This window comes from Phyllostomus discolor, chromosome 1 (genome assembly GCF_004126475.2).
Source record: "Phyllostomus discolor isolate MPI-MPIP mPhyDis1 chromosome 1, mPhyDis1.pri.v3, whole genome shotgun sequence".
NCBI lineage: Eukaryota > Metazoa > Chordata > Mammalia > Chiroptera > Phyllostomidae > Phyllostomus > Phyllostomus discolor.
In genome coordinates, this window is record NC_040903.2 from 52,657,067 (window position 1) to 52,678,981 (window position 21,915).

The window sequence follows — 21,915 nt, forward strand, 5'->3', positions numbered from 1 at the left end:
AAAAAGAGGAGTGAGAAGGAGGTAAGTTGTAAATCATATCAGGTATCAGCAAGAAATTAAATTGGGAGTGTCGCTGCAGGAGCTAAATTATTTGTTCCATTTCAAGCTTCTCTGAGACCTGAGGAAAGTGATGATATAAGAAAGAAGCAAAGAATAAAATAAGGGGTGAAGAATGAGAAAGGCATACATATAGGGAGTAAATGAAGGAAAAAGAAGCAGGTATGTACAGGGTGGGTTTATAGTTGTGACTATGCAAAACACAGTTTATTCTTCTATTATTATTACTTATTGTGTTATTCTCCATGCAAATAGTATTAATTATTTATTAATTATTGTATTGTTTATTAATTATTGTTATTTGGCTCCACCCTATATAATACGAGGTGATAAAATAAAATAATTCTTTAGAAAAAGGAAGAACAGAATATTTGAAATGTGGTTAGAATATAAAGGCAGTTTGCAGTACCAAAATTTGTCAGAGAAGTGCAGCAAAATTTTCCCACTCTAACTCTTTTCCTTACCATTGGGAAGGCATTATGGATCATATAGAGCTGGATTTTATCTACCATGGATGAGCATAAACATGTGTGTTCAGCTCTCAATGTCTATGCTCTGAGTTATATGAAATGTTGGTACTTCATAAGATGGTTGGTATTCTACAGTCTGAAATGAGATCATTGGAAAGAAGGAGAGAGCAGGGCCAGTTATGGGGAGATCAAAGAAGTTATAACCCAATGAAACATCCAGTAGAAAGTTTATGATTTCTAATACAGTTTCAAGCCTGAAGAAATGACAGCATGAGGCCTGGTAGTCTGCATTCTCAAGAGCTCTCAGGTGACACCAAAGCTGCTGGTCCTCAGACGATGCATGCTCTGAGGAGAAGGGGTATAGACTTCTCTTCAGAGAAATCTGGAAGAAGAGCCATTGGATAGATAGTTTAACACATGTAGAGATTAATGAAAAGCATTGTTTTGGTTTCACTTCTGAGCATGCCTATGGCCAAAGGAAGCAAAGAAATGAAGAAATATAAATTACAGACATAAGATATCACTGCTAAACAGAGGAGAGAAGAAATGGTACTGATAATCCACAAAAAAAAAAAAAAAGGAAAAAGGGAAAATTAAGACCATAGATCTAGAAATCACTTGTGAAGATGAAAGGGGGATAGTGAAAAGGAGAGAGGAAAGAAAGGCAGTTTAGCTAGGCAGTTTTTGAGTTGAGGAAATTCTCCTTTTAGAAACTTTAGGATATTGGCAGTGAAACAGAAGATTAGATCATTGCTGCTCCTGAGAATACTAGTGCTATTCTCAGGAGAATGAAGCAGGAGAGAGGGCTAGCACTGGAGGAAACTCTGGGCCCTCCTTTATCCTCCTCATGATTATCAGGCATCAGAGATATATATTTCACCGGTGTTTGTTACTGCAATGAAAGTAATTTCAATATAGAAGCACAGGCTGTGTTTTTATGGTAGCTCAGGTTTTGATAAGATAGCTGTTTCATAAAATTCCTTTAAATACTACCACAATATACCAAATTGATTTTGGAAAGGAAAGAAATTAGAGTTTAATCTCTAAGTGTTACAATTGTTATTTTTAGCATATATTACACTGACTTAGAAATAAAAATATTTTTAATATCTAATATTTTGGTAGATATTAAAAATTATATTCCTTTCATTTTAGTAACTACATTTCAATATTGAAAGCTCATTATACATTATTTCCTAGATGTGTTTTTTCTTTAAAAAGTATTTTTTTATTTTATTTTTTCCTTTTTTATTGTGGTTAAAGTACAGTTGTCTCCATTTTAATCTCCTTGGCCCCCTGCCCCACCCTTCTGAAAGTCCCACCCTCAAAACTACCCCCTTGGCTTTGTCTGTGTTCCTTTATACATGTTTTTTTAGGGACTTTCCCCTATTTTCCCTCAGTACCCCAAATCTCACTCCCCATCAGTTACTGTCAGATTATCCTTTAATTCAATTTTCTGGTTATATTTTGCTTGCTGTTTTTTGGTTGATGAGGTGAGATCATATGGTATTTGTCATTCACCACCTGGCTTATTTCAGTTAGAATAAGTTCAGTTAGAATCTGGGCTCTCTATTCTGTTCCACTGATGTATATGTCTGTTCTCATGACAGTAGCAGACTGTTTTGATTACCATGTCCTTGTATGATTTCAGGTATGATGTTACCACCAACTTTGTTCTTTCTCAATATGGCTGCAGCTATATGGGGTTGTTCATGGTCCCATATAAATTTCGGAAAAGTTTGTTCTATTATCTGTGAATTAAGTCATTGGTATTTTAATAAGGATTGAGTTGAATCTATAAATTGCTTTGCATAGTATGAACACTTTGATGATGTCAGTTCTTCCAATCCGTGAACATGGTATATGCTTCCATTTATTTGTGCCTTCCTTAATTTGTTTCTTCTGTGCTGTGCAGTTGTATGAGTACACGTCTTTCACCTGCTTGGTTAAGTTTATTCCTAGGTACTTTATTTTTCTTGTTACTATATCAAAGGGGATTTTATCCTGATTTGTGTTTCTGATATTTCATTATTAGTATACAAAAACTGCCTTTGGTGTATGAATATTGCCTTTGTACACTGCTGTTTTGCCAAAATCACTTATTAGGATGGGTAGTTTTGTGTTGGAGTCTGTAGGATTTTCCATGTACACCATGATGTCACTTACAAACAATGACAGATTTCCATCCAGCTTTCCAATTTGGTTGCCTTTTATTTCTTTTTGTTGTCTGATCATTGTGGTTAGGACTTCCAGTGTTATGTTGAAAAGAAATGGTGACAGTGGACATCCTTGTCATGTTATTGATATTGGTGAGAAAGTTTTTAGCCTTTGCCCCCATTGAATATGATGTTGGATGTAGGTCTTAGATGTGTTTTATGAATTTTCTTGCATGAGTAGATAAAGAAACTAAGATAGTTAAAGTGGAGGATACAAGAAATGTAGGCATACCAGTAGCCTATCCTGGTATGGCATAATGTGAATATTTCTATTAACTATTACTCTAGAAGTGTATATACAAATTGATGAAGTCATAAAACTTTCTCCATTGATAATTGAATTATGTATTAAACTGACCTACCCTAACAATTGTGTACTTCCTAAATTACAACAATTTGATGAACAGCTACATATTGTTGCATAAGGTATAAATGATTCCGATATTATCTTGAAGGATATGCTGTTGCATTCTGTTTCACATTTATTCTGTTTGGGTCATGACTTATTTCTCTGATTCAAGAGCAATTTTCTCCCATCAGGCATGAAGATCTATTTGGTATATGCACACATTTCTCTTTTAGTTGGAATCTTTAGAAACAGAGTTATACTCTTGACATCTCAACTGCATATTTTGTTCTACCTATATGCTTGTTTGTTCCTTCAGTATTTGTAGCGTATTCTATGTTTCTGTTTAGTTGCTCTTCTTATCCACCCACCCCTTTAAAAGAAAAAAGGGACAAATAACACCTAATGTAATCATTTCCAAAGTCAAGCATGAGGATACAACTCCATACTAACCCTGGATGACTGTATAGTTGCCTTTCATATTTTCATATAATTGAGAATATGTCCCTTTGCTTTTCAGATTCTCCTGAAAACATTTCCTCCTCAAAGGTAATCACTTTTATGTTTTTTTATTGAAGTATTGCCAACAGATGATAAGAAATGTATATTATTTATTAATCATCTTGTTTCAAAACTCTTTCAGGCTGAGGTGGAAGTGAAAGATCCTCTTCCTAAAAAAGAAGTCAGAACAACTTCAGTACAAACACCCACATCAGGTAAACTTTCTACCAGAAATTTAAGTCTGGAAAGGAATACATGAAAATATTTGACATGCTCATAGCGTTCTTATTTCTAATTTTTTTCTTTTGCAAGTTTAATAGTAGGTTCTGACATAAGTAATATAGATGCCATTGTTGGGATTCAGGTTTGATGTTTACAGAGAAAAACAAACAAGATTTCTAAAATGTAAACATTAAACAAGATGTTTTTATTTTCATTTGAATACTGTAAATGTCCCAGTTTAGAATCCCTATATTACTGGGGATTCCTACAAGTTAATTTTTAGACTCTAAGATTTTTCTATGGTTTTAAAATGTTTATTTGAACTTGCCTTTTACCTACGGTAAAATGTAAGTTGCCAATATGTCCTGTGTTTTAAAAATGTATGTTATTGATTATGCTATTACCAACATTGTCCCAATTTTTCCCATTTACTCCCCTCAACCCAGTCTCCCCCATTCCCTTCAGCCCTTCTCCCCTTAGTTGAAGACCGCAGGTCATGAATATAAGTTCCTCAGCTACTTCACTTCCTGTACCTTTTTAACATTGCCTGTGTGCAAAATACGTACCAGTTTGTACTTGTTAATTCCTGCACGTCTCCCCTCATGCTTCCCATTCCTCCACCCACTGATAACCCTGCAAATGATCTCCATGGCTATGATTCTGTTTTCCTTCTGCTTGTTTGATTAGGTGGTTTTTCCATGCCATCGTTGATAGTTGTGAATTTGCTGCCACTGTGATGTTCATAGTTCTGATCCTCTTTTTTTCATAAATGAGTCCCTTTAGTATTTCATAAAATAATGGCTTGATGATGAGGACCACCTTTAGCTTTATCTTGTCTGAGAGGCACTGCTTCTGCCCTTCCATTCCAAATGATAGCTTTGCTGGGTAGAGTAATGTAGGTTGTAGGTCCTTGCTTTCCATCACTTTGAATACTTCTTACCAGAAGTATTCCCATTTACTCCCCTCCAGACCAGAAGGCTGGCCTGCAAAGTTTCTTTTGAGAAATCAGCTGACACTTTCAGGGGAATTCTTTTGTAGGCAACTCTGCCTTTCTCTTGCTGTTTTAAAGAGTCTCGTGTACCATTAACCTTTGGCAGTTTAATTACGATGTACCTTGCTGTGATCCTCTTTGGGTTCATTTTGACAGGGATTCTGTGTTTCCTGGACTTGTATGCGTATTCCCTTCACCAAATTGGGGATATTTTCTTTCATTATGTTTTTAAAGAGGTTTTTAATTACTCCCTTTTTTTTTTCTCTTTCTGGCAGCCATATGATTTGGGTGTTGGTAGGTTTAAGGTTTCTCCAGAGACTGCTTAGCCTACCAATGTTGTTTTGGATTTATTTCCTTCTTCATGTATATACTTATTTTTTTATTGATGTGCAAATACAGTTTTCTCCATTTCCCAAAAACCCTTACCCCGTTCTACCCACCCCAAACTCCCACCCTCAATCCTAGCCCCCTTTGACTTTGCCCATCAGTCCTTTACACATGTTCTTTCATGAGGCTTTCCCTTCTTTGCCATGTTATTCCCTCCTCTGTCTCCTCCAGTTACTGTCAGTATGTTCTTAATTTCAGTGACTCTGGTTATATTTTCTTTCCTTGTTTGTTTTGTTGATTATGTTCAGCTTATAGATGAGATCATATGGTATTTCTCTTCCACCACCTGGCTTACTTCACTTAGCATAATGCTCTCTGTTTCCATCCGTGTTGTCAAGAAGGGTAGGAGTTCCTTCTTTCTTTCTCCTGGGAGGTATTTTTATTGTGTGAATGTACCACAGTTTTTTGATCCGCTCATGTACAGAGGGACACCTAGGCTGCTTCCAGTACTTGCCTATGGTAAATTGTGGTGCTATGAGCATTGGGGTGCACAGGTTCTTTTAATTATTGTTTGCAAATTTTTAGGGTAAAATCCCAGCAGTGAAATTGCTCTGTCAAATGGCAATTTCATTTTTAGTTTTGAAGAAATTCCATACTGTTTTCCACTGTGGTTTTACCAGTTTGCATTCCCACCAACAGTGTACTAGGGTTCCTTTTTCTACAAAACCTCACCAGTACTTACTCTTTGTTGATTGATTTGTGATGGCCACTCTGACCACTGTGAAGTGAAAGCATATGGTGGTCTTAATTTGCATCTCTCTGATGGCTCCTTTTGCTGAGCGACCTTTCATGTGTCTCTGAGCCCTCTGTATGTCCTCCTTGGAGAGGTGTCTGTTCAAGTCCTCTGCCCGTTTCTTATTTGGATTGTTTGTCTTCCTGGTGTGGAGTCTTGTGAATTCTTTCTGTATTTGGGAGACAAAGTCCTTATCTGAGGTACCCCTAGCAAATATATTTTCCTGTACAGTTAGTCCCCTTTTCATCTTGTTTATTTTTCATTTGTCATGCAGAAGCTTACAGTTGTGATGAAGTCCCACTTATCTATTCTCTGCTTTATGACCCTTGGTATGGGGACATAATGGTGAGAATATTGCTGCATGGAATATCTGCAAGTTTCCTGCCTATCTTCTCCTCTAGGACTTTTATGGTATCACGACTTATGTTTACCTCTTTTATCCATCTTGAGTTTGATTCTTTGTGTGGTGTTCATTGGCGGTGGAATTTCATATTTGTTTGCATGTAGCTGTGCAGATCTCCCAACACCTTTGGCTGAAGAGGCTGTTTTTATTCCATTTTGTGATTCTGCCCTCTTTGTCAAATCTTAATTGACCATAGAGCCTTGGGTTTATTTCTGGGCTCTCTATTCTGTTCCATTGATCTATGTGTCTATTCCTATGCCAGTACCAGACGGCTTTTTGTGCCATGGGCTTTTAAGATAGTTTACTGTCAGGTTTGGTGATCCCACCTAGTTTCTTCTTGTTTCTCAAAATTACTGCAGTTATTCCTAGTCCTGGATGGTTCCATGTAAATTTTTGAAATGTTTGTCCTATATGTGTGAAATGTCATTGGTAGTTCAATAGGGAGTTCATTGGATATGTAAATTGCTTTGGATTTTATGGACATTTTGTTGATGTTAATGATTACAACAATAAACATGCTGTACACTTCCATTTATTTCTGCCTTTCTTAATTTCTTTCTTCCATGTTGTATAGTTTTCTGAGTACAGGTCTATCACCTCCTCAGTTAAATTAATTCCTAGGTACTTTATTTTTCTTTTTGCTATGTCAAATGGGTTTATTTATGTGACTTTTGTTTCTGTTATTTCATTGTTGGTATACATAAATGCCTTTCCATTCTGAATATTGACTTTGTATGCTGCAGTTTTGTGAAACTCACTTATTAGGCTGAGTAATTTTTTATTGGAGTCTATAGAATTTTCCATATAAACCATGATGTCATATGCAAACAATGACAGTTTTCCTTCCAGCTTTCCAATTTGGATGCCTTTTATTTCTTTTTCTTGTCTGATCACTGTGGCTAGTACTTCCAGCACTATATAGTGGTGACAGTGGACACCTTTGTCTTGTTTTTGATCTTTGTGTGAAAGGTTGCAGCCTTTGCCAACTAAGTTTGATATTGACTGTAGGTCTTAGATGTATTTTATGAAATTTCATACATGAGTAGATAAAGAAACTAAGATGGCTAAAGTAGAGGATACAAGCAATGTAAGCATGCCAGTATGCCATAGGGATATGAAATAAATTGAATATTTCTAATAAATCTTATTCTGTAAGGATATATCCAAGCTCATGAAGGCATAACACTTTCTCTGTTGATGAATGAATCATGTATTAAACTGACCTGTCCTCACAATTGTGCACTTCCCAAATTACAGACCACATTCATGAACATGATAAATAGTTGTCACATAAGGTATAAATGATTCTGATGTTCGCATGAAGGATATGCTGTTGCATCCTGTTTCACATTTATTATGTCCAGGTCTTGACTTGTTTCTCTTATTGAATATCACTTATCTCCCATAAGTCATTAGTGTCACTTTGGTGAATGCACCCATTTCCCTCTTAGATAGAATCTTTAGAAACATAATTATACTCTTGACATCTTAACTGCGTGTTTTGTTAAACCTAAAACCTAGTTTGTTCCCTCAATATTTGTAGTGTATTCTGTATTTCTGTTTAGTTGGTCTACTTATCCACCTGCCCAGTGAAAAGAGAAAATGAATGACTAATACCTAATATAATCATACCCAAAGCCAAGCATGAGGATTCGGCTCCATACTAACTCTGTATGAAGGTATAGTTGGCTTTCATACATTCATATAATTGAGGATAATTCCTTTTGCTTTTTAGATTCTCCTGAAAGCTTTTCCTCCTCAAAGGTAATAACTTTTATGTTTTTATATTGAGGTATTAAGAACAGATTAAATGAAATGTATAATATTTACTAAATATTATTTTTCAAATCTTATTCAGCATGCCATTGATGTGACAGATCATATTCCTGAAAAAGTAGTCAGAACGAATTCTGCACACACATCCAGATCAGGTAAATAGGGTACCAGAAATTTAAGTCGAAAGCAATACATGAAAACATTTGTGTGCTCTGACTCTTCTTATGCCTGATTTCTTTCTTTTGCAAGTTTAATGGTAATTTATGAGATTAGTAATACAGACCCCACTCTTGGGATTCGTATTTGATATTTACAGGGAAAGAAACAAGATTTCTAAAGGGTAAACTTTACATAAGGTGTTTCTACCTTTATTTTGATACCCAAAACTAACTAATTAGTTTCTCTTCCTGGTGTGGGGTTGTGTGACTTCTTTATGTATTTGGGATACCAACCCTTGTCCAAGTTATCATTGGCAAATATATTTTCCCCTGCAGTTGGTTCCCTTTTCATTTTTTTAATGTTTCTTCAGCAATACAGAATCATTTAATTGTGATTAAGTCCCATTCATCTGTTTTCTCCTTTATGACCCTTGGTATCGGGGACATATTGGTGAGAATATTGCTGTGTGAAATATCTGAGAGTTTCCTGCCTATCTTCTCCTCTAGGACTTTCATGGTGTCACGAATTATGTTTAAGTCTTTTATTCATCTTGAGTTAATTCTTGTGTATGCTGTAAGTTGGTGGCCAAGTTTTGTTTTTATTTGCATGTACCTATCAGGACCTTCCAACAGCATGTGCCGATAAGGCTGTTTTTATTCCATTTTATGCTTGTGGCTCCTTTGTTGAATATTAATTCTCCATAGAGACTTCGGTTTATTTCTGGGCTCTCTATTTTGTTACATTGATCTATGTGTCTGTTCTTAACTCCAGTACCAGACTTTTGAATACCATGACCTTGTAATGTAGTTTGCTGTTAGGTATGGTGATCCCACCTACTTTGTTCTTTCTCAAATTTGCTGCAGCTATTCAGGGTCATAGATGATTCCATGTGAATTTTTGGAATGTTTACTATCTGTGAACTGTCATTAGTAGTGCAACAGGGAATGCGTTGAAAGTGTAAATTGCTTTGGGTAGTATGAGTATTTTGATGATGTTAATTCTTACAACAATGACCATTCTATATACTTCCATCTATTTGTGTCTTACTTAATTTCTTTTTTCTGTGCTGTATAGTTTTAGAATATAGGTCTATCACCTCCTCAGTTAAATTTATGCCTAGGCTCTTTATTTTTCTTGTTGCTATGTCAAATGAGTTTATTTACCTGACTTTTGTTTCTGATATTTCATTGTTGGTGCAAAAATGCCCTTGCCTTCTGAATATTGATTTAAATGCCACATTTTTGGGAAATTCACTTATTAGGTCAAATAGACTTCTGCTGGGAATTGAAGGTGTTTTTACTTTTGTTTTAATACCGTAAAGTTCCCAGTTTATAATCCATATACTTATTAGGGATTCTTAGCTGTTAGTTTTTTACTCTAAGATTTTTCTACTGTTTTAAAATGTTTTGGGGAATTTTAACTTTTACCTAGGGAAAAAGTGAAGTTGCCCTCATGTCATGTTTTTTTGTTTTTGAAATGTATTTTATTGAGTATGCTGTGCCTGCTTATCAATGATTAGTCTGGATGTTTGCAATTGTCCCAATTTGTTCCCCTTTTCTCCCTTCAACACAGTCTCCCCCATTCCCTTCAGCCAATCTCCCCTTAGTTCATGTCCATGGGCCCTGAATATAAGTTCTTCTGCAACTTAACTTCCTATACTATTCTTAACATTCCCCTGTCTATTGTGTACCTACGAATTTGTACTTGTTAATTTCTGCGCCTTTCCCCCACGCTTCCTCTTCCTTCTGCCAACTGTTTACCCTCCAAATGATCTCCATGGCTATGATTCTGTTTCTGTTTTTGCTTGTTTGCTTAGTCAGCTTTTCGATTCCATTTTTGATAATTGTGAATCTTGCCACTTTCATGTCCATAGTTTTGATCCTCTTTTTCTTAAATAAGTCCCTTTGACATTTCATAAAATAATGGCTTAGTGATGAGGAACTCCTTTAGCTCTATTTTGTCTGAGAGGCACTTTATCTGCCCTTGAATTAAATAATGATAGTTTTTCTAGATAGAGTCATCTAGGTTGTACATCCTTGTTTTCCATCACTTTGAATACTTCTTCCCAGTCCCTCCTGGTGTGCAAAGTTTCTTTTGAGAAATCAGATGATATTCTCAGGGGAAAACCTTTGTAGGCAACTGTCTGCCTTTCTCTTGCTGCTCTCTTGATTAGAATTCTGTATGCTTCCTGTACTTGTATGTCCATTTCCTCCACCAAAGGTCTTTCATTTTTTTTCAAAGAAGCTTTCAATTTATTGCTCTTTTTTCTTCTCATTCTGGCACCCCTATGACTCAGATGTTGGCAGGTTTCAGGTTCTTCCAGAGGCTCCTTTTTATCTATATTGTTTTTTTTCTCTCTCGGTCTCTCTGTTTCTCTCTCCTTTCTGTATCTCTCTTTCTGTGTGTGTGTGTGTGTAATATATATATATATATATATATATATATATATATATATATATATAGTAACACATGTTACTTGATATTTGAATACAGTGTTCTCCTATTTCTACCACCCTTTTCCCTGTCCTACTCACCCCACCTTTTGCCATCAATCCTATGACCCTTTGGCTTTGTGCTTGGGTCCTTTATACATGTTGTTTCACTGCCCGTTGCCTTCTTTCCCACTTTATTTCCCTCCTCTGTTCTCTCTGGTTACTGTCAGGTTGTTTTTAATTTCAGTGACTCTGGTTATATTTTGCTTGCTTGTTTGTTTTGTTAATTAGCTTCCACTTATAGGTGAGATCATATGATATTTTTCTTTCTCCACCTGGCTTACTTCACTTAGTATAATGTTTTCCAATTTCAACCATGTTGTGATGAAGTATAGGAGCTCCTTCTTTCATTCTGCTGGGAGGTATTTTTATTGTGTAAATGTACCACAATTTGTTGATCCACTCATGTACTGATGAGCATCTAGGCTGCTTCCAGGACTTGGCTATGGTAAACTTGCTGCTATGAACATTAGAGTACACAGGTTTTTTTGAATGAGCATTTCATGATTCCTCCAGTGTAATACCAGCTGTGCAATTGCTGTGTCATATGGCAATTCCATTTATTAGTTTCTTGAGAAAATTGGATACTGTTTTCCACTGTAGCTTCACCAGTTTGCATTCCCACCAACAGTGCACTAGGGTTCCCTTTTCTCCACCACCTCGGCAATCCTTATTCTTTGTTGATTGACTTATAATGGCCACTCTGACCTGTGTGAAGTGGAATTATATGGTGGTTTTAGTTTGCATCTCTTTGTTCCCTCCTTTTGTTGATCCTCTTGTCATATGTTGTGAGCCATCTGTATGACCTCCTTGGAGAAGTTTCTATTCAAGTCCTCTCCCATTTCTTTTCTTTATACATTATTTTTATTTTTACTTTTTTAAATATTAATTGTGTTCAACCACAGTTTCCTGCCCTTTACCCCCATCCCAGCCCACACCCCCAGCCCTCCTCACCTCCCACCCATTTCCATCCCCCCTTTGTTATTATCCAAGTGTGTTTTATACTAGTTCCTACAAACCTTTCCCCCCTTCCCCTGAAAGTTCCTCCTCTCTCTCCTCTGGTCACTGTCAGCCCCTTCTCAATTTCAGTGTCTTTGGCTATATGTGGCTTGTTTGTTTTTGTTGTTTAGGTTCTTGTTAAAGGTGAGATCATATGGTATTTGTTTTTCACCATCTGGCTCATTTCACTTAGCATAATGCTTTCCAGTTCCATCCATGCTGTCCTAAAGGATAGGAGCTCCTTCGTTCTTTCTGCTGCATAGAATTCCATTGTGTAAATGTACCATAGTTTTTTGATCCATTCATTTATTGATGGGCAACTAGGTTGATTCCAGCATTTGGCTATTGTAAATTGTGCTGCTATGAACATTGGGGTGCATAGATTCATTTGGATTGGTGTTTCAGGATTCTTAGGATATAATCCTAGCAGTGAAATTGTTGGGTCAAAAGGCAGATCCATTTTTAGTTTTCTGAGAAAATTCTATGCTGTTTTCCATAGTGCTTGTACCTATCTGTAATCCCATCAACACTGCACTAGGTTCCCTTTTCTCCACAATGTCTCCAACACTTGTTCTTTGTTGTTTTGTTTATGATGACCATTCTGACTGGTGTGAAGTGGTATCTCACTGTGGTTTTAATTTGCACTTCTCTGACAGCTAGCAATACTGACCATCTTTTCATGTGTTTCTGGATCCTCTCTTTGTCCTCCTTGGAGAAGTATCTGTTCAAGTCCCTTTCCCATTTTTTAATTGGGTTGCTTGCCTTCTTAGAGTGGAGTCACGTTAGTTCTTTCTATATTTTGGAGAATAAACCCTTGTTAGAGGTATCATTGGCAAATGTGTTTTCCCATATGGTTGGTTTTCTTTTTATTTTAATACTGTTTCTTTAATCATGCACAGTTTATTCTGATGAGGTCCCATTTGTTTATTCTTTCCTTTATGTTCCTTGCTCTAGGGGGCATATCAGTGAAAATATTCCTGTGTAAAATATCTGAGATTTTCCACCTATGTTCTCTAGAACTTTAATGGTGTCACAAGTTATATTTAAATATTTTATCCACCTTGAATTTTTTTTTGTGTGTATGGTGTAAGTTGGTGATCCAGTGTTATTTTGTTGCATGTAGCTGTCCAGCTCTCCCAACACCATTTGTTGAAGAGGCTATTTTTACTCCATTTAAATTGCTTCCCCCTTTGTCGAATATTAACTGACGATAGAGACCTGGATTTATTTCTGGATTCTCCATTCTGTTCCATTGGTCTATGTCCCTGTTTTTATGCCAGTAACAGGCTATTTTGATTACAGTGGCCCTATAATACAGTATGGTGATCCAGTATTGTGATCCCTCATACTTTGCTCTTCTTTCTCAATATGGCAGCAGCTATTTGGGGTCATTTATGTTTCCATATAAATTTTTGAAGTTTTTGGTCTTTGTGAAATATGCCATTGGTACTTTAATAAGTATTGCATTGCATATATAAAAGGCTTTTGGTAGTATGGACATTTTGATGATGTTAATTCTTCCAATCCATGAACATGGTATATGTTTCCATTTCTTTGTGTCTTCCTAGATTTCTTTTTTTTTTTAATGTCATATAATTTTTTTTAATATATTTTATTGATTACGCTATTACAGTTGTCCCATTTCCCCCTTCACTCCCCTCCACCCTGTGCCCCCTCTCCCACCCACCTTCCCCCCCTTTAGTCCATGTCCATATGTCATATTTATGAGTTCTTTAGCTTCTACATTTCCCGTACTATTTTTGCCCTCCCCCTATCTATTTTCAACCTACATTCTATGCTACTTATTCTCTATACCTTTTCCCCCTCTCTCCTCCTCCCACCCCTACTGCTAGCCCCCCCTTGTGCCCTCTATTTCTGTGGTTCTGTTCCTATTCTAGTTGTTCACTTAGTTTCTTTTGGTTTTGCTTTAGGTGTGGTTGTTAATAATTGTGAGTTTGCTGTCCTTTTACTATACATGTCTTTTCTTTATCTTCTTTTCTTAGATAAGTCCCTTTAGCATTTCATAAAGTAAGGGCTTGGTGATGATGAACTCCTTTAATTTGACCTTATCTGAAAAGCACTTTATCTTCTCTTCCATTCTAAATGAGAGCTTTGCTGGATAGAGCAATCTGGGATGTAGGTCCTTGTCTTTCATGACTTGGAATATTTCTTTCCAGCCCCTTCTTGCCTGTAAGGTCTCTTTTGAGAAATCAGCTGACAGTCTGATGGGAACTCCTTTGTAGGTGACTGTCCCCTTATCTCTTGCTGCTTCTAGGATTCTCTCCTTCGTTTTTACCTTGGCTAATGTAATTATGATGTGCCTTGGTGTGTTTCTTCTTGGGTCCAACTTCTTTGGGGCTCTCTGCGCTCCTTGGATTTCTTGGAAGACTGTTCCCTTTGCCAGTTTGGGGAAGTTCTCCTTTATTATTTGTTCAAATAACTTTTCCACTTGTTGGTCTTCCCTTTCTGGTACCCCTATAATTCGGATGTTGGAACGTTTAAAGGTGTCCTCGATGGTCTTAAGCTTTTCTTCGATTTTTTGAATTCTTATTTCATCATGCTCTCCTGCTTGGTTGATTCTATCTTCCTTCTGGTCCACTGTGTTGTTTTGAGACTCAGATTCCTTCCTTTCACAGTTGGCTCTCCTCCGTGTGTCTTCCTGCATCCCTTTTATGGTAATCTGCATTTTTTCATGTAATTTGGATCCAAAATCCACCAGTTCTATGAGCTTCCTGATCACCAGTGTTTTGAACTGTGCATCTGATAGATTGGCTATTTCTTGGTCACTCAAAAGGATGAGTCCTGGGGGTCTGATCTGTTTTGCTGGAAACATGTCTTACGTCTTTCCCTGTCTCTCCTATTATTTTACTTATTTATTTTTTTTTTCTCCGGTCTGGTCGCTCTTGTTACGGTGGGGGGCGGAGCCTTAGGTGTTCACCGGGGCTGGGCGCCCCAGTCGCTAGCTTGTGACGTTATATGTGGGGGCAGGGGGGGGAGCGGGGCCAGGAGGGATCAATGGCGACCCTTCCGTTCTCCTGGAGTCAGACACTTCCCTGGGCTTCTGGGCCGTGAGCTCTGCCCTGGTCCCCAGTCACTGCCCCACTGATTCCCCCAGCCGCTGCTTGCTTGCGTACTCAGGGATCACCGCTGCACTGCTGCGCTCTTGCGTCCCGGATTGCTGTCGCGCCGATTTTGCGCCAAATTTCCCCCGACCTACGCACGCCTGCGACCCACGCCGGCCCCGTGCCCGCTCGCTCGGCTCGTAGTCCCCTACCAGTCTGGATGTACGGGTCTACTTCAACTTCTAGGCTGTCCGACTTCCATTTAGATAAATCCTCTGACAGTTCTGATATTATGACTGCAAATCATTGTTGTAAATTATTGTGGTTCTGTTCTTGGTTGTGCGAGGAGATACGGTGCGTCCACCTAGTCCTCCATCTTGCCGGAAGTCGTAATCTTCCTAGATTTCTTTTTTCAGTGTTGTGTAGTTTTCTGAGTACAGGTTTTCAACTCCTTGGTTAAGTTTATTCCTTGGTACTTTATTTTTCTTGTTGCTATACCAAATGCATTTTTTTTCTCCAGCTTTTCTTTCTCATATTTCACTAGTGGTGTAGAAAAATGCTGTTGCTTTCTGCATTTTCACTTTGTGTGCCACCATTTTGCAAAATTCAGTTATTAGGTTGAGTAGTTTTTTGGTGGAATCTATATAGAATTTTCCACATACACCATGATGTCATTTGCAAATAATGACAGTTTTACTTCCAGCTTTCCAATTTGGCAGTGTCTCCTTTCTTTTTAGTATCTGATCACTATGGCCAGGACCTACAGTACTTCGTTGAATAGAAGAGGTTACAGTGGACATCCTTGTCTTATTCTTGGTCTTTGAGGGAAAACTCTGAGTTGCACCCCCATTGAATATGATGTTGGCTGTAGGTCTTAGAGGTGTTTTATGAATTTGCTTGCATGAGTAGATCAAGAACCTAAGATGGCTAAAGTAGAAGACACAAGATGTATAGGCATACCAGTAGCCTATATGGGTATGGCAAAAAAATAAATGTTTCTATTAACTGGTACTCTAGAAGTGTGTATCCAAGCTGTGTATCCAAGTCATAACATATTCTCTGTTCATAAATGAATTATGTATCAAACTAACCTGTCTTCACAATTGTGTACTTCCTAAATTAGAGAACACATTGAGGAACATTTTAATACTTGTTGCATGAGGTATAAATGATTCTGATGTTATCTTGAGGGATATGCTGTTGCTTTCTGTTTCACATTTATTCTCTTCTGGTCATGACTTGTTTCTCTGTTTCAAGATCATGTTTCTCCCACTATGCATGAAAATCTACTTGATGTACACTCACATTGCTCTATTAGTTACAATCTTTAGAAACATAATTATACTCTTGACATCTCAACTGCATGTTTTGTTAAAACTATATTCTTGTTTGTTCCCTCAGTATTTGTAGTGTATTCTATATTTCTGTTAAGTAGATCTTCTTATCCACCCATCCCTTGAAAAGAAAAAACAACTACCACCTAATCATTTCCAAAGCCAGGCATGAGGTTTCGGCTCCATACTATCCCTGTGTGAACGTATAGTTGCCTTCCATATTTTCATATAATTGAGGATATATCCGTTTGCTTTTTAGATTCTCCCGAAAATATTTCCTCCTCAAAGGTAATAACTTTTATCTTTTTGTATTGAGGTATCACTAATAGATTATAGGAAATGCATATTACTTATTAATCATGTTGTTTCAAAACTCTTTCAGGCTGCGGTGGAAGTGAAAGATCCTCTTCCTAAAAAAGCAGTTGGAACAACTTCAGTACAAACACCCATGTTAGGTAAACTTTCTACCAGAAATTTAAGTCTGGAAAGGAATACATGAAAACATTTGACATGCTCATAGTGTTCTTATTCCTAATTTCCCTTCCAAGTTTAATGATAAGTTTTCAGAAAAATAGTGTATATGACATTTTTGGGACATGGAAAAAAACGAGGTTTCTAAAATGTAAATTTTAAATAAGATGTTTTTACTTTCATTTGGATACTGTAAAATTCCCAGTTTAGAATCCCTATACTATTGGGTTTTCCTATATGTTAATTTTCAGACTCTAAGCTTTTTCTACAGTTTTAAAATGTTTACTTGAATTTACGCTTTTACCTAGGGTAAAATGTAAGTTGCCAATATGTCTCTTTCTAATGTATTTTATTGTTTATGATATTATAATTGCCCCAATTTCTTCCCCTTTGCTCCTCTCAACCCAGTCCCCCACTCCCTTAAGCCATTCTCCTCTTAGTTGAAGTCCGTGGGTCATGAATATAAGTTCTTCGGCTACTTCACTTCCTGTACCACTCTTTACATTACCCTATCTCCTCAGTACCTACCAAGGTGTACTTGTTAATTCCTGCACCTTTCCCCCATGCTTCCCCTTCCTCCTCCCAACTCATAACACTCCAAATGATCTCCATGGCTATGATTCTGGTCTCCTTCTGCTTGTTTGCTTAGTTAGTTTTTCCATCCCATTGTTGATAGTTGTGAATTTACTGCCACTATGATGTTCATAGTGTGGATCCTCTCTTTCTTAAATAAGTCCCTTTAGCTATTCACAAAATAATGGCTTGGTGATGGGGAACTCCTTTAGCTTTATCTTGTCTCAGAGGCACTGTTTCTGCCCTCCCATTCCAAATGATAGCTTTGCTGGATAGAGTAATGTAGGTTGTAGGTCCTTGCTTTCTGTCACATTAAATACTTCTTCCCAGTCCCTTCTGGCCTGTAAAGTTTCTTTTAAGAAATCAGTTGACATTTTCAGGGGAATTCCTTTGTAGGCAACTGTCTGCCTTTCTTTTGCTGCTTTTAGGAGTCTTGTGTATGGTTAACCTTTGGCATTTTAATTATGATGTACCTTGCTGTGATCCTCTTGGGATCATTTTGATAGGAATTCTGTGTGTTTCCTGGACTTGTATGTGTATTCCCTTCACCAAATTGGGGAAGTTTTCTTTATTACATTTTCAAAGGAGTTTTTAATTACTCCCTTTTTTCCTTCTCCTTCAGGCAGCCCTATGATTTGGGTGTTGTTAGGTTCGAGGTTTCTCCAGAGAGTCCTTACTCTACCAATGTTGTTTTTAGTTTATTTCCCTCTTCATGTATATGCTTATTTCTTATTGATGTGCAAATACAATTTTCTCTATTTCCCAACAAGCCTTATCCTGAGCCACACACCCCTACCTCCCACCCTGAATCTTACCTCCTTTGGCTTTGTCCATAGGTCCTTTATTCATGTTCTTTCATGAACCTTTCCTTTCTTTTCCACATTATGTCCTTCCTCCCTCCCCTCCAGTAACTGTCATTTCATTCCTAATTTCAGTGACTGTGGTCAGTTTGCTTGCTTGTTTGTTTTGTTAATGAGGTTCCAATCACCAGTGAGATCATATGGTATTTGTCTTCCACCATCTGCCTTACTTCAGTTAGCATAATGCTCTCTGGTTCCATCCATGTTTTCATGAAGGGTACGAGCTCCTTCTTTCTTTTTGCTGGGAGGCATTTTTATTGTGTATATGTACCACACTTTATTGATGCACTCATGTACTGATGGGCGCCCCGGCTGCTTCCAGCACTTGGCTATGGTAAATTGTGCAGCTGTGAACACTGGGGTACACTGGTTATTTTGAACTACTGTCTACAGATTCTTAGGATAAAATCCCAGGAGTGGAAGTGCTGTGTTAAATGGCAATTTAATTTAGTTTCTTGAGAAAATTCCATACTGTTTTGCAACAAGGTTTCACCAGTTTGCATTCCCACCAACAGTGTACTAGTGTTCCCTTGTGTCCATCTCATGGACTGCACTTAGTCTTTGTTAATTTATATATGATGACCACTCTGACTGGTTTGAAGTGGAGTCTTAAGGTCATTTTAATATGCATGTCTCTGATGTCTCCTTTTCCTCAGCATCTCTTCATATGTCTCTGGGTCCTCCATATGTCCTCTTGGAGAGGTGTCTCTTCAAGTCCTTTGCTCATTTATTAATTGGATTGTTTGTCTTCCTGGTGTGGAATTCTGTGAGTTCTTTATATATTTGGGAGACCAAATACTTGTCAAGGTATCATTGGCAAATATATATTTCCCACTTAGTTGGTTCCCTTTTCATTTTGCTTATTTTTCTTTAGCCATGCAGAATCTTTAAATTTTGATAAAGTCCTATTTTTCTATTTTCTCCTTTATGACCCTTGGTATGGGGACTTATTGGTGAGAATAATGCTGTGTGGAATATCTGAGAGTTTCCTGCCTATTTCCTCCTCTAGGACTTTTATGGCATCACAATTTATGTTTATGTCTTTTACCCATATTCAGTTTGATTCTGTGTGTGGTGTATGTTGGTGGTCGATTTTCATTTTTATTCACATGTAGCTATCCAGATCTCCTGTCACCTTTTTTGGAAGAGGCTGTTTTTATTCCCTTTTATGCTCTGCCCCCTTCATCAAATATTAATTCGCTGTAGAGACTTGGGTTTATTTTCTGGGCTCTCTATTATGTGTTATTGATCCATGTGTCTGTTCTTATGCCATTAACAGACTTTTTGAGTACCTTGTAATATGGTTTGTTCTCAGGTATGGTGATCTCACCTACTTTGTTCTTCTTTCTCAAAATTGCTGCAGCTATCCCTGGTCATGGATGGTTCCATGTAAATGTTTGAAATGTTTGTTCTCTATCTGTGAAATGTCATTGGTAGTTCAACAGGGAATGCATGAAATCTGTGAATTGCTGGGAGAAGTATGAACAGTTTGATGATGTGAATTCATCCCATCAAGGAACATGCAGTATACTTCCATTAATTCGTGCCTTTCTTAATTTATTTTTTTGTGTGTTGTGTAGTTTTCTGAGTACAGGTCTTTTACCTTCTCAGTTAAATTTATTGCTAAGTATGTTACTTTTCTTTTTGTTATGTCAAAGAGTTGTATTTACATGACTTTTATTTCTGATATTTTATTGGTAATATACAAAAATGCCTTTGCTTTCTGAATATTGACTTTTTGTGACAACCATTTGTGAAATTCACTGATTAGGTGGAGTAGTTTTTTGGTAGAGTCAATAGCATTTTCCACGTACACCGAGAGGTCACTTGTGAACAATGACAGTTTTACTTCCAGCTTTCCAATTTTTATGCATCTCATTTCTTTTTGTTGTCTGATCACTATGGCCAGGACTTCCAGTACTATGTTGAATAGATGTGGTGAGAGTGGACGTTCTTGTCTTATTCTCGGTCTTTGAGGAAAGGCTCTTAGTTTTTGCCCCCATTGAGTGTGATGTTTGCTGTAGGTTTTAGATGTGTTTTATCAACTGCTTGCATAAGTAGATCAGGAAATTAAGATGGCCAAAGTAGATGATACAAGAAATGTAGGCATACCAGTAGCCTATATGGGTATGGCAGAAATAGAATATTTCTATTAACTATTACTCTAGAAGTGTATATCCAAGCTGATGAAGTCATAACACATTCTCTGTTGAGAAATGAATTATATTTTTAAATGACCTGTCCTCTCAATTATGTAATTCCCAAATTACAGAGCACATTGATGAATATCTAAATACTTGTTGCATAAGTTAAAAAGGATTCTAATGTTATTTTGAAGGATATGCTGTTGCATTCTTCTTCACATTTATTCTCTTCCAGTCATGCCTTGCTTTTTTGATTCAAGATCACATTTCTCCCATTAGCATGAAGATCTATTTGGTATATGCACACATTTCTCTTTTAGTTAAAATCTTTAGAAATATAATTATACTCTTGACATTTCCACTGCATGTTCTATTAAACCTATATTCTTGTTTGTTCCTTCAGTATTTGTGGTGTATTCTATATTTCTGTTTTGTTGGTCTTCTTATCCACACCCCTACCCCTTCCTGAAAAGAAAAAAATGAACAACTAACACCTAATGTAATCATTTCCAAAGCCAAACATAAGCATTAAGCTCCATACTAACTATGCATGAATGTATAGTTGCCTTTCATATTTTCATATAATTGGGGATATCTCCCTTTGTTTTTCAGATTCTCCTGAAAAAATTTCCTCTTCAAAGGTAATAACTTTTACATTTTCATATTGAGGTATTAACAATAGTGTATAGGAAATGAGTATTATTTATTAATCATCTTGTTTCAAAACTCTTTCAGGCCACTGTTGATGTGAAAGATCTTCCTAAAAAGTCCTTCAGAATGAATTCTGAACAAACATCCAAATCAGGTAAATTTTCTACCAGAAATTTAACTCTGGATGGAATACATGAAAACATTTGACATGCTCATAGTGTTCTTATTCCTAATTTCTGACTTTTGCAAACTTAATGGAAGGTTTTGACTTAGGTAATGTAGATGCAATTTGGGGGATTTATGTTTGATATTTACTGGAAGAAAACCCAAGATTTTTAAAGTGTAAACTTTAATTAAAATGTTTTTACCTTTGTTTGAATACCTCAAAGTTCCTAATTTAGAATCCCTATACTTACTGGGGTTTCCTATATGTCTTTTTTAGACTCTTAGATTTTCAATGGTTTTAACATGCTCATTTGCATTTTGCCTTTTACCTAGGGTAAAATGTAATTTTCTAATATGTCCTTTTTAAAAAATATATGTTGCTTATTATGCTCTTACAAATGTCCCAATATTTTACCATTTCCTCCATTCAAGCCAGTCTACCCCATTCCCTTCAGCCATTCTCCCCTTAGTTGCAGTCTGTGGGTCATGAACATAAGTTCTTTGGCTACGTCATTTTTAATACCATTCTTAACATTGCCCTGTCTATTCAGTCTCTACCAGTTTGTACTGGGTAATGGTAATACTCGCAACTTTCCATCCATTCTTCCCCTTCCTCCTCCCAAGTCATAACATTCCAAATGAGCTCAAAGGCTATGATTCTGTTTTCATTATGCTTGTTTGCTTAATTGGTTTTTCAAAGCCATCATTGATAGTTGTGAATTTATTGCGACTCTGATGTTCATAGTGCAGATCCACTTTTTCGTAAATCAGTCCCTTTAGTATTTCATGAAATAATGGCTCAGTGATGGGAAACTCCCTTAGCTTTATCTTGTCTGAGAGGTGCTGTATCTGCCCTTCCATTCCAAATGATAGCTTTGCTGGGTAGAGTAATGTAGGTTGTAG

At 36.9% G+C, this 21,915-nt stretch overlaps 1 protein-coding gene across 1 annotated transcript in view; it reads left to right on the forward strand.

The window, feature by feature from the left end:
* The window catches only part of LOC114491899 (ankyrin repeat domain-containing protein 26-like), a 131,878-nt gene that overhangs the window by 72,939 nt on the left and 37,024 nt on the right, over nt 1-21,915 (forward strand). Inside the window, exons 11-17 of the mRNA XM_036033291.1 lie at nt 3,610-3,638; nt 3,733-3,805; nt 8,062-8,090; nt 8,185-8,257; nt 16,408-16,436; nt 16,531-16,603; nt 20,114-20,179. Of these exons, the coding sequence (XP_035889184.1) occupies nt 3,610-3,638; nt 3,733-3,805; nt 8,062-8,090; nt 8,185-8,257; nt 16,408-16,436; nt 16,531-16,603; nt 20,114-20,179 (372 nt within the window). The remainder of the gene's footprint in view (nt 1-3,609; nt 3,639-3,732; nt 3,806-8,061; nt 8,091-8,184; nt 8,258-16,407; nt 16,437-16,530; nt 16,604-20,113; nt 20,180-21,915) is intronic.